The sequence below is a fragment of the Schistocerca serialis genome, chromosome 8 (assembly GCF_023864345.2).
Source record: "Schistocerca serialis cubense isolate TAMUIC-IGC-003099 chromosome 8, iqSchSeri2.2, whole genome shotgun sequence".
NCBI classification, from domain to species: domain Eukaryota; kingdom Metazoa; phylum Arthropoda; class Insecta; order Orthoptera; family Acrididae; genus Schistocerca; species Schistocerca serialis.
Genome location: NC_064645.1, coordinates 406,966,497 through 406,985,620, shown reverse-complemented (window position 1 = coordinate 406,985,620; position 19,124 = coordinate 406,966,497). Strand labels below are relative to the sequence as shown.

Here is a 19,124-nt window from a genome sequence, read left to right as displayed (position 1 = left end):
TTGGTCTCCATAAATTTCTGAACATGCAGGTATAAGAGATGTTCCAAAATTCTACAATAGACAGATGTCTTGGACTTTTCAGTAAAAAACTGAAATGTTATATTGTGATTTCCATATTTTATTCTCTATAATAATGCTTCAGGTATGTGTCATTAACTTTCAGTACTTTTTCTGTATATTCAAAAATCTTTGATAAAGCATGTCCCTCCTACTACTAAGTAAGTTTCAGATTTCAAGCCTTATTTCTTCTCACCTATTTTAAACATTTAACCCAGAAAGGATATTTACCCACCCCCACCCCAACAAGTTTGAGCTAAATTATCTCTGATAAAAATAATATTGTTGGTGACTTTTTATTAGTCTTTAGTTACATTTAGTAACAAATTTTGATAATGTGATGTCTAAAAACTGAAAAATATAATATATTTAAATTTCAGTTATTCCATGAGGCTTCAATAATTGGCTTATTAGAAACAATTCTGTATCACACAGACAGCTGTGTGGCTTTAGAAGACAGCTGCATTGATTTAATTGATTACTGCATATGTTCAATTGTGTGCCTCAACACTGTAAAGGATTTTTTCCCACCTGCCAGAGAAATACTAACAAAAAGTAATGCAGAGGAATTAAAAACACAAAAGAAAGAACTAGCATTTGAGATAGGATTACGATGTATTTCCATACTTCGATACATAATTGAAAATCTAGACAGGTACGTAAATGTACATATTGTTAGTCAGCTGATTCGGTATTAATTAATGAAATGTCAAATATCTAACACTGTAAAACAACATTATTTTTTATTGTAAGTAACACAGCCAGATGTACTGCGCACCATATCATAGCATGGGAACAATCATTTATAGGCTTGAGAACTATAAATTGCATATCTAAATTTTTTAATTTCAAATAAAGAACGTGGAGTGTGCAGTTTTTCCCATCTGTGATTCATATTTCAAGGCTAATACGAAATGTGTAATTTATCGGTACGTTTTTTAATATAAGACCAGACGGGTATGCATTTGTGTAGCCCTGCGGTGTCCTTAAATTTGTATATGACTTTTTGTAGGTTTTATATATGACCAGACAGATGTGTATTTGTGTAACTTGGCAGTCCCAGAAAATTTGCATTTCTTTTCGGTATGTTTTATATGTAACCAGGCAGATGTGTATTTGATATGACTGGAAAAATCTGCACTCATATGCAAGGTGTGTTTTATTGGTATTTTTATATATGACCAGATGGGTATGCACTGTATAACCCTGCAATGTTCTTAAAATTTGTATATGCTCTCGGTAGATTTTATATATCATCAGACTGATGTGCTGTGTATAACCCTGCAGATCCCATAAAATATCTATGTATGATCGTATCTTATTATGTACAGGACCAGACAGATGTACATTTTTGTAACTCCGCAGCTCTCATTAAATGTGCATTTGCTTTTCGATATGTCGTATATGTGACCAGGCAGATGTGCAATTGTGTAGGTCTGCAGCTTTCATAAGTTTCATATATGTTTACGTGATACAGTAATCTCTAGAATTATGTACAAGCCCTAATGATGTAGTGTTACCACACACGCAGAGCCTGTTATGACGCAAGCTGTGATATTCATTGGTGCCTCTTCTGCTAGCGCCATCTCGCGATGCGGCCTGTAGTGTAAGAAGAGAGCCGGAGTTGTGGTAGTACCTAGCTTGCGCTTGTATGTGTTGGAGAGACTTAACATTTATAATGTCATCTCTCTTGGACGCCTATGTGCTACTTATGACAATTTTGTAAGGCCTGCGTGTTATAGGCAACTATTAATATCATCATTGTTTGCCTTGATGTTATAACCTGTATGTGTCCTAAGGTATGTAACATAAATTTATATGTATACATGTTATATAAGTGGAATCTGAGCCCACTTTTATAGTGTATTCTGTCCTCCCTAGATCCGATGATGGCGGCTTTAGTTTTGCCGAAACCGGTAATCATGGAATAAAAAGAATTCCTGCGATCTTGGCTACCAGTTTATTGTTTTACAAGCCACAATGTTCTCAGAGAATGCTCGTCCTCACAGATTGGACACATAAAAGGTTAAAATGACATTAGTAAACTGGAAGAGCAACCAAGGAAAGGTCCCAGAGTTAGTATTGCTTATTGAAGGTTATAATGCCCTGATAGTTGGTTGAAACTAGAAGTGAATAACAATGAAACCCCAAGTTCAGATTGGAATATTTATTGTAAGCATAGGTTAGCCACCAATGGTGACAGCTATTTATTGCAGTAAATGACATGTTGTGGCCCATCGATGGTCAAACCCAGGACTCCAGTTTGCACAGCTGAAGCCGTATTTCGTCAGGAGGCCAAGCAAGTTCAATAGCATCAAGGGGTAGTGCAGAGTGATACAGCAGTATACGGAAGCGTTTCTTTATTCACATAATTTACAGTACTTCGATGGGTGCAGCGTAGTGTCAGCGTGCCACCCGCAGTGTTGTCCAATGAGTCCAGCCGGCTCAGCAACTCCTGGTATGCCGATGATGCTGCTCTGTCATCAAGGCCACGCTCTGCCCAGTCACCGCCTGCCGAGGCGTCGCGTCTCGTGCCGTGTAGCTGCCCAAGATTCTGGAGACTGTTACATTCCCTTGTCCCCACCACCCTCCGCCCTGTCTTGCCTGCTCCTGTCTGACCATGGAATGAAGGTGGTTGTACTGGTCACCCGTGGCCCTCAGTCGCTGCTGCTCCCAGGACAGGACCGGACTCGAACCTGTGCCCTCCTGGATGCGGTGCCGCAACTTGCTGCTAGTGGTGCTTGCCGGATGGCAACACCTTCCGCCGTCTACAGTACTGCCGTGCCTCCCACAGCGCATGCCTCGCCTGGACCCCAGTACGCCAGGTGGGAAGCAAACATGGCCCGTCCTGGATGCCACTGCCGACTGCTGTCACTGCCCTCCTTCAGGTAGACTGTGCAATCTCCAAGTACCCGGCTGCCATTCCATCCCACCCCGGTGTTGTGTCCCCGGAAGCGGAATACAGCCCAAACAAGTACATAGAAGCAAAGTACATATTTACTCAGAATATTTACAACATTGCTGCCAGACTGGCCACTATAAGCATAGACCAGCACAGGTCTGACTTGACTCTCGACTGACCTGGCACACCTCTCAAGCTAAAAGTGCCTGACTATTTATACTGCTTTTCTCCTCACTTCTGGTGTAGTGTCAGAGAGAGACAGAAACTATGGCAGGGGTAAATTCCCATACGTCAGCTACTTACACATCACCACTCCCGGCTCTGGCCTACTGCCTCACCTCATACATCTCAATAACTTAAAACAACACTGCAGTTCCCTGCCTCACTGTTGCTGCACTCCAAACACATTGTACGTGCAATACACCACTGCAGCTCCACGCCATGTTTACTCTGCCTGCCTACTGGCTGCCGACGGCCATAGTCTTCATCGCCCAACTGCGCCTTTACTGAATTTTAACAAAATTCCCCTTTCCTATGACTAAGACTAATAATAGCGCAGCAGACATCATAATATCTAGTGATGTTATCGTGGATCCTGATTGTAAATTACTTTGATTTAAAAATTATCATCATTAAGGGAAGAAAAAACTAACATTTCAAAGCAATTTATAACATTCCAAAATTTGTGCAAAATCTGAGGAATTTGAAGCTGCCCAAGCAAAATTATGGAGTTTCTCTAAATATTTTCCTCTTCTTCAGCTTGCATCAACTACATGAGACTCACACCAGAACTGTTACTGAGCAGACTCCACCTATTGCTATCATCACACACAATACAAGGCATCATATTCACACTACTGCCGAACCTCTGAATGCCTTCAAAGCTCGCAGACTAATGCCGGACAAGTATGCTGCAGCCAAGAAAGAATTTGATGATTTATTGCCCACAGATGTAATTCACTATTCTGACAGTTCTGGGACATTGCCTATACACCTCGTAACAAAGAAAGACAGATTAGGGAGACCGTGTAGTGACCAACACCTAATAACCAAGATTTCACCAATTTTAGCAGGTGTGAATATTCAGTCTAATTTATTTAAGATGGCATGCCCTGTGGAACTCATGGACTTAAAACTGCTGCCAACGCTCCCTTTAAGCTGTTTAAATTTTATATATGTCATTTGGTGTCAAGAACACAGTTCAAACATGGCAGTGGTTTGTGAGCTAGGTGCCACACTGTCTGTCTTTCTGTTTTTGTATATTTTTGAAGACGTCCTTAGGAAATGAAAATTATTTGCAGTCAGTTTTTGGAGTAACAATTTATGATTAATAAGGGCAAATGCATGTTCCAACAGAGGAAGGTAGCATACCTAGGACATTCAGAAAATGCCATTTTCTGGAAATGGTAAATTTTTATACGCACCATCTACATCATGCTGCAGCCAAACAAGTGACTTTCACCAACACACTATCTGGACCAAATTCAAATGGATGAAGCCCGCTTACTTGGACCATAGAGTTGCAACAACTTATGACAAAGTAAGAGCAAAATTAAGTAACACCATCCTGTCAGTGCCCCCTGTCCATTCTGCAACTCTTGCCATTGTGGTGGATGGTAATCAAGTAGTAATTGACCCAGTGCTTCATCAACAAATCCAGGATCTGTGGCAGCTGCTTAGATTCTTCTCCCAGCAGTTGACATCCTTACAAATTAAGTGGGGTGCTTACAACAGGAAAATATTAGCCATGTATGGGGTTATCAAGTACTTTAGTTTGTACATGGACGCATAACTATTCACAGTGTTTACTGACCATAAACCTATTTCATTTGAATTTACAATGCCATCTGAATCCTTTTGACCTAAGGCTGTTCTAACAACTGGATTTTATCTGCCAATTTACAACAGACATTTGCCACATAAGGGAGCAGCAATGTGGTGGCAAATTATTTCTCTCGAATCAGTGCTGTATCTGCAGACATAACCTACAAACTGCTGGCAATAGCATAGGTGATTGTAACATGACATACAGTAGAGAGCTTAGAGGTGATTGGTTTTAGTTGTGCATGGCAGTTGGTTTATGCATACCATAGTACAGGTGCCAGCTAGTGTGGCAGTGACACTTCACTGGGCGCACGGTAGTCCCCATGAGGCACTGAGTGCATGCAGACCTGTCAAAATATGCAAGGGCCCAGACTTTGTCGCATCTGCTCTGGCAGCATGCACAAAGCCTTGTATATGTATGCGGACTTGTGGCGTAAATCATATTACAGAAAAGTATGATGCATGAACCTCTAGTGCAGAGGGAGACTATTCAGCTGGTATACAGATCGACTGTGCAAGTGATACATGTAATTGGCTATAGAGCTGATAAGGTATCTGTAACAGATTATCTTTCTCAGGTAGTCACACCTAGTGATTACGTGGCTGGCGACCACGGGGCTTCCACTTACTTATGCCAGGCTCTTCACTTTTATCTTTCCTATCTGGCCACCCCCGGACAGCTCTTGTTCTCTTCCAACCCTGACGCTATTAGGTTTTGAAGGCTAGGGGTCTTTCATTTTCCAACCTATACTTCTCATGCAGCGTCTGACCTGGAGTGGGCGGCTGCAAAAGGCGTCTGTATACCATGTTAGGGGCGGCCTCCAGAACTGCGGAAGCCAACGGAATACCACCGTAGATTATCTTCCCTGCATAATGCCGTCTCCATTTTATGCACGAAAATGGCTTCCTCTCATGTTAAATCAGTGTCCGGAGGTAAAATAGTCCCCCATTTGGATCTCCGGGGGGGGACAACTTGAAAGGAGGCAAAAAATCAAAATGAGAATTGGTACCTGGAATGTTAGAACTCTATTACAAGCAAGAAAACTAGAAAACCTTAAAAGAGAGATGGAAAAGAAGCATATGGACCTCATAGGAGTTTCTGAGGTAAGATGGAATGGACATGGAGAGTTGTAGTCAGATGAATATGTGTTGTACTACCTAGGAGGAGAAGTAAAATGAATGAATGGAGTAGGAATGATTATGACAAAGGAATTGGCTAAATGTGTGGAATATGTAGACTATGCAAATGACCAGGTTATTGGTGTAAGACTGAAAGGAGCACAAAAAGATTTACTGATTGTCCAGGTGTATATCCCAACTTCAGAACATGATGACCAAATTGTAGAGGAAACGTACAATGTAATTGAGAGAATAATGGACGAAAATAAAAAATGCTGCAAAATAGTAATGGGAGACTGGAACGCCATTATGGGAAAAGGGAAAGAGGGAAACATAATAGGCAATCATGGTCTTGGAAAGAGAAATGATAGCGGTGAATGGCTAATTGACTTCTGCAGGGAAAGGCAGCTGATAGCGGCAAACACATGGTTCAAGAACCACAAGAGGAGGCTCTACACTTGGAAATCACCAGGGGATAAATACAGAAACCAAATAGATTTTATACTGGTAGAAGAAAGATACAGGAATGGAATCAAGAAGGTGCACACATTACCAGGTGCAGATATTAATAGTGACCACAACTTACTTACGACAGAAATAGAAATAAGAATGAAAAATCTGAAGATGGTGATCATGCTGAAGAAGAAGATGGATCTAGAGAAGATAAGATCCAACAAAGAACAAATTACAGAAATGCTGTCTCGGGAGTTTCTAAACACATTACGAGAACCATGGTGAAGAAGTGGGATCTAGAGAAGATAAGATCCAACAAAGAACAAATTACAGAAATGCTGTCTCGGGAGTTTCTAAACACATTACGAGAACCATGGTGAAGAAGTGGGATCTAGAGAAGATAAGATCCAACAAAGAACAAATTACAGAAATGCTGTCTCGGGAGTTTCTAAACACATTACGAGACACAGAACCACCTGATAATGCCAACGAGTACTGGAATATGCTGAAAGAATGAATCATTAAAGCAGGACAGCAAAATATAGGATATGTGAAAGCGAAAAGGTAAAAAAAAAAAAAAAAAAAAACTATGGGTCACACTGTTATAACCTTTAATCACTAATAAAGTGCGTGGAGATACAAAAGTAGAAACACTCGCGGTTTACATGTTACTAACTCCGTATCTGTCACTCGACTGCCGGGCCGTGACATGCGGCCGGCGCCGTTCATAACCAGGTGGCGCTCCCGCGCTCGGCCGAGCTGCGGAGCGCCTCTATCGCCGTGTTCGCGTACTAACGTAGCGGCACTTTTGGATGTCGTGGCACTGTCACAACACTTTTCCCCCCTTGAAAAAAAAAACGCTCACTTTCGTGGAGACACGGACGGTGCGGAGACATCCATGGCCTCTTGGGAGGTCCCGAGAAGATCCCGCGGAGAAACACGAGAGTATGGTCGAAAATGTCCAGGACGGAAGCTGGCGCGTGGAACGTGCCTCCTGGACGAGATGATGGGTGAAAACTCCGGAGCAGCATCCATAGGTGTCGTGGACCTGGGGGTGTGCTCCAGCGAGATGGGTCCCGGAGAAGGCGGCGTCGCGACTGGGGCCGGTTCCGGCGTACTCGGAAGCGGTAGCGACGGCGGTGGCAGCAACACGCCCGGAAGATCGGCAGCAGCGACAGGACTGGCTTCTCGGGCTGGTGGAGACGAAAGAGGGGGCGGTGGTACCGGCGCGGCCACCACTCGTGGGCGCATCTGGTCGTAATGGCGAACAACCATGCCGTCGTCCGTACGTATTTCACAAAGCCGGCGGCCGCGAAGAGCCTGGACCACCCCTGGAATCCATTTAGGGCGAGATCCATACCCCCGTGCCCACACGTCGGCGCCCACCGGGTATTTTCCCGCACTAGGGGACACAGTACAAGGCCTGACAGGGTGAAGCAGATGCAGCAGGGTGCGCGGTTGGCGGCCATGCAAGAGTTCAGCAGGGCTGCGATCACCCAGAGGCGTGAAGCGATAAGAACTCAGAAATTGCAACAGAGCGTCATCTGTGGAAAAATCACTAAGGAATTTTTTCATTTGGCTTTTGAAAGTGCGGACAAGGCGCTCGACCTCCCCATTCGATTGCGGATGGAAGGGCGGTGCTGTAACATGATGAATCCCTTGTCCAGTACAAAAATCACGGAAGGCCTGCGAAGAGAACTGAGGGCCATTGTCCGTGACAATCGTGGATGGAAGACCTTCTAGCGCAAAGATTTTTGACAAAGCCAGCGTCGTCGCCACAGTGGTGGGCGACGGACAGCGAACAACAAACGGAAACTTCGAGAAGGCGTCAATCAACAGTAGCCAATAAGTGCCGAGGAAGGGGCCGGCAAAGTCAGCGTGCACCCGTTCCCACGGCTGCGCCGGATCAGGCCACGGAGAGGGCAGAGTACGAGGCGCAGCCAGTTGTTGAACACACTGATCACACGCAGCGACCATGTGGGCGATGTCCGAATCGATACCGGGCCAATAAACGTGCCTGCGGGCCAAGGACTTAGTCCGAGAAATTCCCCAATGGCCCTCATGCAATAGTTTGAGAACAGCTTTGCGAAGAGAGGCGGGCACCACAACCCGTGGAGATGCGCCATCCGTGGCCAGAAGAACAACACCCTCACGAACAGACAGACGAAGGCGCAAGGCATGGTAGTTGCGAAGGGGATCCGACGCCCGGCCCTTGGTCCTGTCCGGCCAACCCCGCTGAACAAAACCAATCACCTGACGCAGGACCGGATCCCGCGCAGTAGCCGACGCGACCTGCGAACCTGTAAGTGGAAAACCCTCGACCGCACGACGTTCTTCCTCATCAATGTGGAAACAGAGGAGTTCATCGCGATCGAAAACCGGGTCGGGGCCCATCGGCAAACGCGACAACGCGTCAGCGTTGGCGTGCTGGGCCGTGGGGCGATAGTGAATCTCATAGTGAAAACGAGACAAGTATAAGGCCCAACGTTGCAGGCGGTGAGCTGCCTTATCCGGAAGCGACGCCGAGGGGCTGAACAGAGAGACCAGCGGCTTGTGGTCGGTGATGAGGTGAAACTTAGAACCATACAAAAAAACGCTGAACTTTTTCAGAGCATAAATGATAGCGAGCGCCTCCTTTTCTATTTGAGAGTAACGCCGTTGGGTATCGTTGAGGGTCTTGGAAGCGTAGGCGATGGGTCGTTCCGACCCATCCTCATACCGATGGGCGAGAACAGCCCCTAGGCCATACTGTGACGCGTCAGTCGCCAGAACCAAGTGCTGACCCGGACGGAATGTGGCAAGACAAGGCGCCGACTGCAAATGAGCCTTCAGGCGGACAAAAGCCTGCTCACACTCGGTGGACCAACAGAAAGGAACGTTTTTGCGTAACAGCTGATGCAGAGGATGAGCCACCGCCGCCGCGGAGGGAATGAATTTGTGATAATAAGCAACCTTGCCTAGAAACGCCTGAAGTTCTTTGACCGTAGACGGCCGGGGGAGAGCGGTAATGGCCGCAACGTGCTGTCGTAGAGGGCGTATACCCTCACGGGACAAGTGGAAACCAAGATACACAATGGAGGGTTGGAAGAACTGAGACTTGTCCAGATTGCACTTCAACCCTGCTGAATGCAGAACCTGAAACAGTGAACGCAAATTGCGAAGGTGCTCCTCAGTGGAGGCCCCCGTGACAACAATGTCATCCAGGTAGTTGATGCAGCCGGGAACGGAAGCCGTGAGCTGTTCCAAAAACCGCTGAAAAATGGCCGGCGCGCTAGCGACGCCAAATGGTAACCGCTGGTACTGATACAACCCACAAGGAGTGTTGATGACGAGAAATTCCTTGGGAGATGCATCCAACGGCAACTGATGGTACGCCTCCGATAAGTCAAGTTTGGAAAAGAATTGGCCCCCAGCGAGCTTGGTAAATAACTCCTCAGGACGGGGAAGAGGATAAGTGTCAATGAGGCTCTGAGCGTTGACAGTGGCTTTAAAATCACCACACAATCGCAGACTCCCGTTTGGTTTAGAAACCACCACGATGGGCGATGCCCATTCGCTGGAGGTAACAGGAAGGAGAATCCCCGAAGCCGTTAACCTGTCTATCTCAGCTTTGACAGGCGCACGCAACGCCATCGGAATAGGGCGTGCCCGGAAAAACTTAGGGCGAGCTGTAGGTTTAAGAGTAATGTGGGCTTCAAAATCCTTGGCACGACCCAGACCAGCAGAGAACACGGACGAGAATTCAGAACACAAGCCATCCAGCTGGGGATACGGAATGTCCTCAGATATGAGGTGCACATCATCATCAATGGAAAACCCGAACAACTGGAAAGCATCATAACCGAACAGGTTTTCAGTGCCTGCATGATCCACCACATAAAACGTGAGGGGCCTAACAACAGACTTGTAGGCAGTGGAAGCATCAAACTGGCCAACGATAGGAATTTTCTGCTTATTATAAGTTCGTAGATTACGCGTAACAGGAGACAAGGGAGGGGAGCCCAACTCCAAATACGTGCGAGAATTAATGAGAGTTACTGCAGAGCCAGTGTCCACTTGCATGCGAATGTCTTTATCCAGAACACGAACAGTAACAAACAACTTATTCGTTTGAGAAAGCACACAGTTAACATCCATGTCCGATGCCTCGTCCTCGTCGACAGGAACTTTAGGGGACTGACACACAGAAGCAATGTGGCCTTTTTTCCTACAGGAATTACATGTGGCCCAACGTTTTGGACACGCGTCTCTGTCATGCTGCACGAAACAACGTGGACAAGAAGGAAGGGCGGAACGAACCTGCTTCTGTGGTTGCTGTTTTCGCTGCGAGCGTGGCGGCCCAACGCGACGTTGTTGACGCGAGTGAACCGCCGCCACATCGTCGTTTCCCTGTGAAACAGGCAAATTGTCCGCGTCGAAAGTGGTCTGGACAGCGCCTACATCACACCACGCGTCTATTTGCGCACCAGCAGCGTGAGACACTTCAAACGATTGAGCGATGCCGAGAACTTCCGACAACGACGGGTTTGGCAATTGTAAGGCACGTTGCCGAACTTCTTTATCAGGAGCAAGCCGTAAAATAGCGTCCCGAACCATTGAATCAGCGTAAGACTCATGGTGAGTGTCCGTGACAAACTGACATTTCCGACTCAGACCGTGTAGTTCCGCCGCCCAAGCCCGGTAAGATTGATGGGGCTGTTTACGACACTGGTAAAAAGCCACGCGGGCGGCAACGACATGGGTGTTTTTTCGGTAATAGTTAGACAATAAGTCACACATTTCTTGGAAGGACAGAGAGGCAGGTTCCCGCAGAGGGGCTAACTGAGATAGCAGCTGATAGATCCGTGGGGAAATCCAAGATAGAAATAACGACTTACACATAGGAGCGTCGACAACGCCGAAAGCCAAGAAGTGTTGCCGCAAACGCTTCTCATAATCCTCCCAGTCTTCAGCGGCCTCGTCATAAGGAGGGAACGGAGGCGGAGAAGAGGAAGACAGACGATGAGTAAGCGACGTCGACAACGCCTGAATAGCAGCCGTCAGCTGTGTTTGTTGTTCAATAAGCGCTTGCATAAGCTGTTCCATGTCTGCCCCGACACGAACACACAAGTCCACAACGCAGGGGAAAAAAAAATATCCGACCTCGTCGCCAAAAAGTGTTATAACCTTTAATCACTAATAAAGTGCGTGGAGATACAAAAGTAGAAACACTCGCGGTTTACATGTTACTAACTCCGTATCTGTCACTCGACTGCCAGGCCGTGACATGCGGCCGGCGCCGTTCATAACCAGGTGGCGCTCCCGCGCTCGGCCGAGCTGCGGAGCGCCTCTATCGCCGTGTTCGCGTACTAACGTAGCGGCACTTTTGGATGTCGTGGCACTGTCACAACACACACAAGAAATGATTTCCAAGATGGAGGAGAGAAGAAAATTGAAAAACAAGAGCACTGAAGATGCAAGAAAGATGCAAGAAGGTTAAACAATGAACTGCAAAGAAAAACAGAAGGGAAGACACTGTTATGGTGCAATGTTTCAAAAATCCAGCCTCACCCTCAAGTACCTGCCCTGTTTTGGAGACAAGTTTTGGATCTATTCATGGACTTACACATTCTAGAGGTAACTGTACAGTTCATGTGATCATTGACAGATACGTATGGTCATGCGCTGAGTACGACTGTTGCTCATGGGTACGAACTTGCTCAGTGTGCCAAAAGGCGGGTCACCATCTGTCTAAGTCATTAGTGAACCAACACAACACTTTGCTGACATACACATTGACTTGGTGGGACCTCTCCTACAGCGAAGGGTTTGTAAGTACATTTTCACAGCAATTGACCAATACAGTAGCTGGGCAGAAGCTGTAACCATTACAGACATTTCTGCTGAAACAGTGGCACAAACTTTTTTTACTAACCAGATTTCCTGCTTTGGATGTCCCACCAGCATCACTGCTGATCAAGGACGAGAATCTGAGCCAGTTTTGTTCCATGAGCTTACTAATCCCTATGCTTTCAACTACCACCACACTACCAGTTATCATTCGGACAGCAATGAGATGGTTGAAAGGTAGCATTACACTCTGAAATCTTCCTTAACATGCTCTTGAAACTTGTTGGATGTCCACTCTACATCTATCTCTAATTTTAGTGGGACTGTGGACTGCCATTAAACCTGATACTGGAGATTCTGCATTGGAATTTGTTTATGGTTAACCCTTCCAACTGCCATCGGACTTCAAGCAACAACACGTGTGTTCTCTATGTGAGCTTCATATCTCTCAGTTTCAACTGTCACTGGCAACTTGGTATATGGACACAAATATTTTTGCCCTTAAAGATCTTTATATGTGTTCACATGTTATGTTACATATGGACATTGTCAGGGCACTGTGACAGATACCCTATACTGCCCCTTACAACATCTTGGGACACACTTTGAAAGTACTGTTAAATGGTAGACCCACTATTGTGTCTTTGGGACAGATTAACCTTGCCTGCTTGCAGCTGGGAGATCCTACAATGGACCGCCATTCCAACTGTAGCCTGATGCCTACACTCAACAGTACAGGCACAGACAGAGCTCCACCCCACCGGAACAGCTTCTGCTGCACTTGAATGCTTTACAGATGTTGCCAGAACGAACTCCAGTTTGAAACTGGGCTGGTAGAGTCATACAATACAAATATCCGTTTATACCTGAATCTCTGCTCTACCAAGGGGAGGAGGGGGGCTGTTTGATGACACAATTAATTGATAAGTAAAGAGAAGCACAGGACATGAATAGTTCATGATATTGTTTGTTCTATGGCTCTTTATTTACCAGCCAAGTTCGCATCCACGTGATTACTGCTTTTGCCAGTGCACACTAGTGAATTGCAATATTTCACCGTCATCAGCTTCATACCGTTTTTACTGTAGACAGTGTTCCCATAAATTCTGCCATATAAAGCTGTGCAGGCTCTTGTATACCATCTTCACACATAAAGGGCAGTCAAACGGAAATGAGACAGATGGGAAAAGTAAGTTAACTTTAATTATTTCAAAAGTAATTGCCATAACTATTAATACATCTATCTCATAGTGAGACAAGACAGTCGCTGCTTTTAGGGAAAAATTTTCATGATTCCCTATGGAACCATGGTTGTACCCAGATATGCACCTCATTGTCTGAAGCAAATCGATAGCCACAAGTTTTTTGTTCAGGGCTCAAAAAATTATGGGAATCGCATGGGAGATTGAGACTATAAGGAGGATGTGTAAGGGCTTCCCAGTGAAACATCTGCAGCATACTCAAAACCTTGGCAACATGTGGGCCCATATGTCTGTGACAGGCTTATGAATAATGTCTTCTTGGTTGTAAAAACTATTGCACTCATCACCAAAAACAACCCAGGAGTTTGGCAGACACTACTCATTGCTCATACACACAAGGGTCATTGTTGTTATCAACAACTCAGCATACGTGACACTTTCACGTTCCACAGAAAATGTAGATTGTTCTCGCTGATTATGCATGATGGCTCCATTGTTGGTGTGCAGGTAATGAGATGAAGTATGCTGAACAACCTGTAGTAGGTGCTGACGTTCGTTGTGGAGTCATCAATATGAAGAGAATCCAGGTAGGTATACTCAAAGCAGAATAATGTAAGCAGCAAGTGCAGATAACGTATACTTTATTGCTGATGTGACACACTGGAGAGCATGTACACAAACTACTGTTCAGAGGGAACTGCCAGTAAAAGATAGCGCCATATCGGAGCTCTGCTCTGCTCTGCTGATGCAAGAGCTGGCTCAGACAATAGATTGTTGAGGCACCACATAGTGTTTTTATTGTTGATAATGATCCTGCAAAAGATGCAGGTAATGAGAAATTCATCAAGTCTGAATCTGCAATGCTGATTACAACAAGTACCATTTCACCTGAACAGTCAGTGAGTGAATTCATCACCCTTCAATTTCCTAGCCATGTGGCAGATGGACATTCACCAGAAATAATGGGTTTACTGTCTCCCACAAACATTTCACCAGTTGGCTGCATCAAATTGTCTACAACACATCTTCAAACAGTTATATATCACAACAGCTATGCCTGTAGTTCAAAACGCTAGAAATTTCACATGCTGCATATGACATATGTGACGACAGTTTGCAATTTCTACTTACCACCAGCACATGGGACACTCAGACTCTCCCACTATTTTGAGACATTATTGATATCTCCTCCACTGTGTGCAAATATCAGCACCTCAAGGGCCACAAGCTTTGACATGTACACAATCTGGGGGCCGACACATACAAATCTAAAATAGCGGGTTTATTGGTCACCTTCAATCATTATTTAAAGATGCTTAATTTCAAGAACTGCACCATGTCTGGTTCAATCAACTCCATTTCACAATTGAAAGTGCTCTGATTTCAAACAACAGTAAGGAATGTCTTCTCAGTTGCCTGCATCTGATGCACACAGCATCTTGGAAAATGACGCTGTAGGTGTGGTACCTCAAACTGTTAACAGTGTCACAGTCATTTTGAACCAACGCTACTAGTGTGCAGCAGTTTCCATTAGCAGAGCAGATATACACACACCAGCAAGAATGGGTGCCCTCTAGTGACTAATAAGAGTAACTCATTCAGCTCAATGACCAACGGGGACTGCACGGAAGTGTCAACAAGCTGCCAAAAATTTGGTGTCTGTATCATTTGTGTTTTGAACAGCAAGTAAGGGAGTACACCTCACCTTGCAGTTACCCAAACGACAGTACTGAGCGAATTTAGCTGCAATTGGCTGCTCTGAGAAGTGCCTATTTACCAATGTTCATAGAAGAAAAATAGGTAGCTCACTGGAGGATTCCAATACTTTCACTGTTGACCACAACCAAACAACCAACAGTCTGTCCAGCCATGGCTGGTAAATGACAAAGATATAGTAAAGTAAAGTAAAGTCGATCAGCCAAGGAATCGGCCTTCACACCCAGCGTAGGCAATGTAAGCATAGATGAAATATGTACTTTTCACTGCTTTCCAGGCATTTTCCACAAACCAGGACTATTGTACATCACAGGGGCTCGTGTTTCAAGTTCTCGTGGACTCAGGATCAGCTGTTACTGTATTGCTTGTGGATCAGGACAGGCTTACTTTAGCCAACTATTGGCTTACAGCTGCTAACAACTCCAAAATTCCGATGCTTGGTAAAGAAACTGTGGAAATTTGTGATAAGGTCTTATGGGACCAAACTGCTGAGTTCTTCGGTCCCTAAGCCTACACACTACTTGTTGTTGTTGTTGTGGTCTTCAGTCCTGAGACTGGTTTGATGCAGCTCTCCATGCTACCCTATCCTGTGCAAGCTTCTTCATCTCACAGTACTTATTCCAACCTATGTCCTTCTGAATCTGCTTAGTGTATTCATCTCTTCGTCTCCCTCTACGATTTTTACCCTCCACACTGCCCTCCAATGCTAAATTTGTGATCCCTTGATGCCTCAGAACATGTCCTACCAACCGGTCCCTTCTCCTTGTCATGTTGTGCCACAAACTCCTCTTCTCCCCAATTCTATTCAATACCTCCTCATTAGTTACATGATCTACCCATCTAATCTTCAGCATTCTTCTGTAGCACCACATTTGGAAAGTTTCTATTCTCTTCTTGTCCAAACTATTTACCGTCCATGTTTCACTTCCATATATGGCTACACTTCATACAAATACTTTCAGAAACGACTTCCTGACATTTAAATCTATACTCGATGTTAACAAATTCCTCTTCTTCAGAAACGCTTTCCTTGCCATTGCCAGTCTACATTTTATATCCCCTCTACTTCGACCATCATCAGTTATTTTGCTCCCCAAATAGCAAACCTCCTTTACTACTTTAAGTGTCTCAATTCCTAATCTAATTCCCTCAGCATCACCCGACTTAATTCGACTACATTCCATGATCCTCATTTTGCTTTTGTTGATGTTCATCTTATATCCTCCTTTGAAGACACTGTCCATTCTGTTCAACTGCTCTTCCAAGTCCTTTGCTGTCTCTGACAGAATTACAATGTCATCAGCGAACCTCAAAGTTTTTATTTCTTCTCCTTGGATTTTAATACCTACTCTGAATTTTTCTTTTGTTTCCTTTACTGCTTGCTCAATATACAGATTGAATAACATCGGGGAGAGGCTACAACCCTGTCTCACTCCCTTCCCTACCACTGCTTCCCTTTCACGCCCCTTGACTCTTATAACTGCCATCCGGTTTGTGTACAAATTGTAAATAGCCTTTCGCTCCCTGTGTTTTACCCCTGCCACCTTTAGAATTTGAAAGAGAGTATTCCAGTCAACATTGTCAAAAGCTTTCTCTTAGTCTACAAATGCTAGAAACATAGATTTGCCTTTCCTTAATCTTCCTTCTAAGATAAGACGTAAGGTCAGTATTGCCTCACGTGTTCCAACATTTCTACGGAATCCAAACTGATCTTCCCCAAGGTCGGCTTCTAAAAGTTTTTCCATTCGTCTGTACAGAATTCGCGTTAGTATTTTGCAGCTGTGACTTATTAAACTGATAGTCCGGTAATTTTCACATCTGTCAACACCTGCTATCTTTGGGATTGGAATTATTATATTCTTCTTGAAGTCTGAGGGTATTTCGCCTGTCTCGTACATCTTGCTCGCCAGATGGTAGAGTTTTGTCCTGACTTGCTCTCCCAAGGCCGTCAGTAGTTCTAATGGAATGTTGTCTACTCCCGGGGTCTTGTTTCGACTCAGGTCTTTCAGTGCTCTGTCAAACTCTTCATGCAGTATCGTATCTCCCATTTCATCTTCATCTACATCCTCTTCCATTTCCATAACATTCTCCTCAAGTACATTGCCCTTGTATAGACCCTCTATATACTTCTTCTACCTTTCTGCTTTCCCTTCTTTGCTTAGAACTGTGTTTCTATCTGAGCTCTGGATATTCATACAAGTGGTTCTCTTTTCTCCAAAGGTCTCTTTAATTTTCCTGTAGGCAGTATCTATCTTACCCCTCGTGAGATAAGCCTCTACATCCTTACATTTGTTTTCTAGCCATCCCTGCTTAGCCATTTTGCACTTCCTGTCGATCTCATTTTTGAAACATTTGTATTCCTTTTTGCCTGCTTCATTTACTGCATTTTTATATTTTCTTCTTTCATCAATTAAATTCAATATTTCTTCTGTTACCCAAGGATTTCCACTAGCCCTCGTCTTTTAACCTACTTGATCTCTGCTGCCTTCACTATTTCATCCATCAGGACTACCCATTGTTCTTCTACTGTATTTCTTTCCCCCATTCCTGTCAATTGCTCCATTATGTTCTCCCTATAACTCTGTACAACCTCTGGTTTAGTCAGTTTATCCAGGTCCCATCTCCTTAAATTCCCACCTTTTTGCAGGTTCTTCAGTTTTAATCTACAGTTCATAACCAATAGATTGTGGTCAGAGTCCACATCTGCCCCTGGAAATGTCTTACAATTTAAAACATGGTTCCTAAATCTTTGTCTTACCACTATATAATCTATCTGATACCTTCTAGTATCTGCAGGATTCTTCCATATATACAACCTTCTTTTATGATTCTTGAAACAAGTGTTAGCTATGATTAAGTTATGCTCTGTGCAAAATTCTTCCAGACGGCTTCCTCTTTCATTTCTTACCGCCAATCCATATTCGCCTACTATGTTTCCTTCTCTCCCATTTCCTACTCTCGAATTCCAGTCACCCATGACGTATCAAATTTTCATTTCCCTTCACTACCTGAATAATTTCTTTTATCTCATCATACATTTCATCAATTTCTTCATCATCTGCAGAGCTAGTTGGCATATAAACTTGTACTACTGTAGTAGGCATGGGCTTCGTGTCTATCTTGGCCACAATAATGCGTTCACTATGTTGTTTGTAGTAGCTTACCCGCACTCCTATTTTTTTATTCATTATTAAACCTACTCCTGCATTACCCCTATTTGATTTTGTATTTTTAACCCTGTATTCATCTGACCAAATGTCTTGTTCCTCCTGCCACCGAACTTCACTAATTCCCACTATATCTAACTTTAACCTATCCATTTCCCTTTTTAAATTTTCTAACCTACCTGCCCGATTAAGGGATCTGACATTCCACGCTCCGATCCATAGAACGCCAGTTTTCTTTCTCCTGATAATGACGTCCTCCTGAGTAGTCCCCGCCCAGAGATCTGAATTGAGGGCTATTTTGCTTCCGGAAAATTTTACCCAAGAGGACGCCATCATCATTTAACCACACAGTAAAGCTACATGCCCTCGGGAAAAATTACGGCTGCAGTTTCCACTTGCTTTCAGCCGTTCGCAGTACCAGCACCTCAAGGCTGTTTCGGTTAGTGTTACATGACCAGATCAGTCAATCATCTAGACTGTTGCCCCTACAACTACTGAAAAGGGTGCTGCCCCTCTTCAGGAACCACACGTTTGTCTGGCCTCTCAACAGATACCCCTCCATTGTGGTTGCACCTACGGTAGAGCCATCTGTATCGCTGAGGCACGCAAGCCTCCCCACCAATGCAACGTCCATGGTTCATGGGGGGGGGGGGGGGGGGGGGGCACACTACTTAATCTGACGTAAACTAACTTACACTATGGACAACACACAAACCCATGTCCGAGGAGGACTCAAATCTCCGATGGGGGAGCCACAAAAGAAACTGTGGTTGCGAATCTAGTCTTAAAGACAGCATTTGTGATCACTGACATTATGGAACCCTTCTAGGTGCCGATTTTTGCACAATTATGACA

At 44.6% G+C, this 19,124-nt stretch overlaps 1 protein-coding gene across 1 annotated transcript in view; it reads left to right on the top strand.

Annotated features, from left to right (window-relative positions):
- Nucleotides 1-19,124, top strand: part of LOC126416358 (zinc finger MYND domain-containing protein 10) — an 88,800-nt gene that overhangs the window by 31,429 nt on the left and 38,247 nt on the right. Inside the window, exon 4 of the mRNA XM_050084039.1 lies at nucleotides 438-712. Within this exon, the coding sequence (XP_049939996.1) occupies nucleotides 438-712 (275 nt within the window). The remainder of the gene's footprint in view (nucleotides 1-437; nucleotides 713-19,124) is intronic.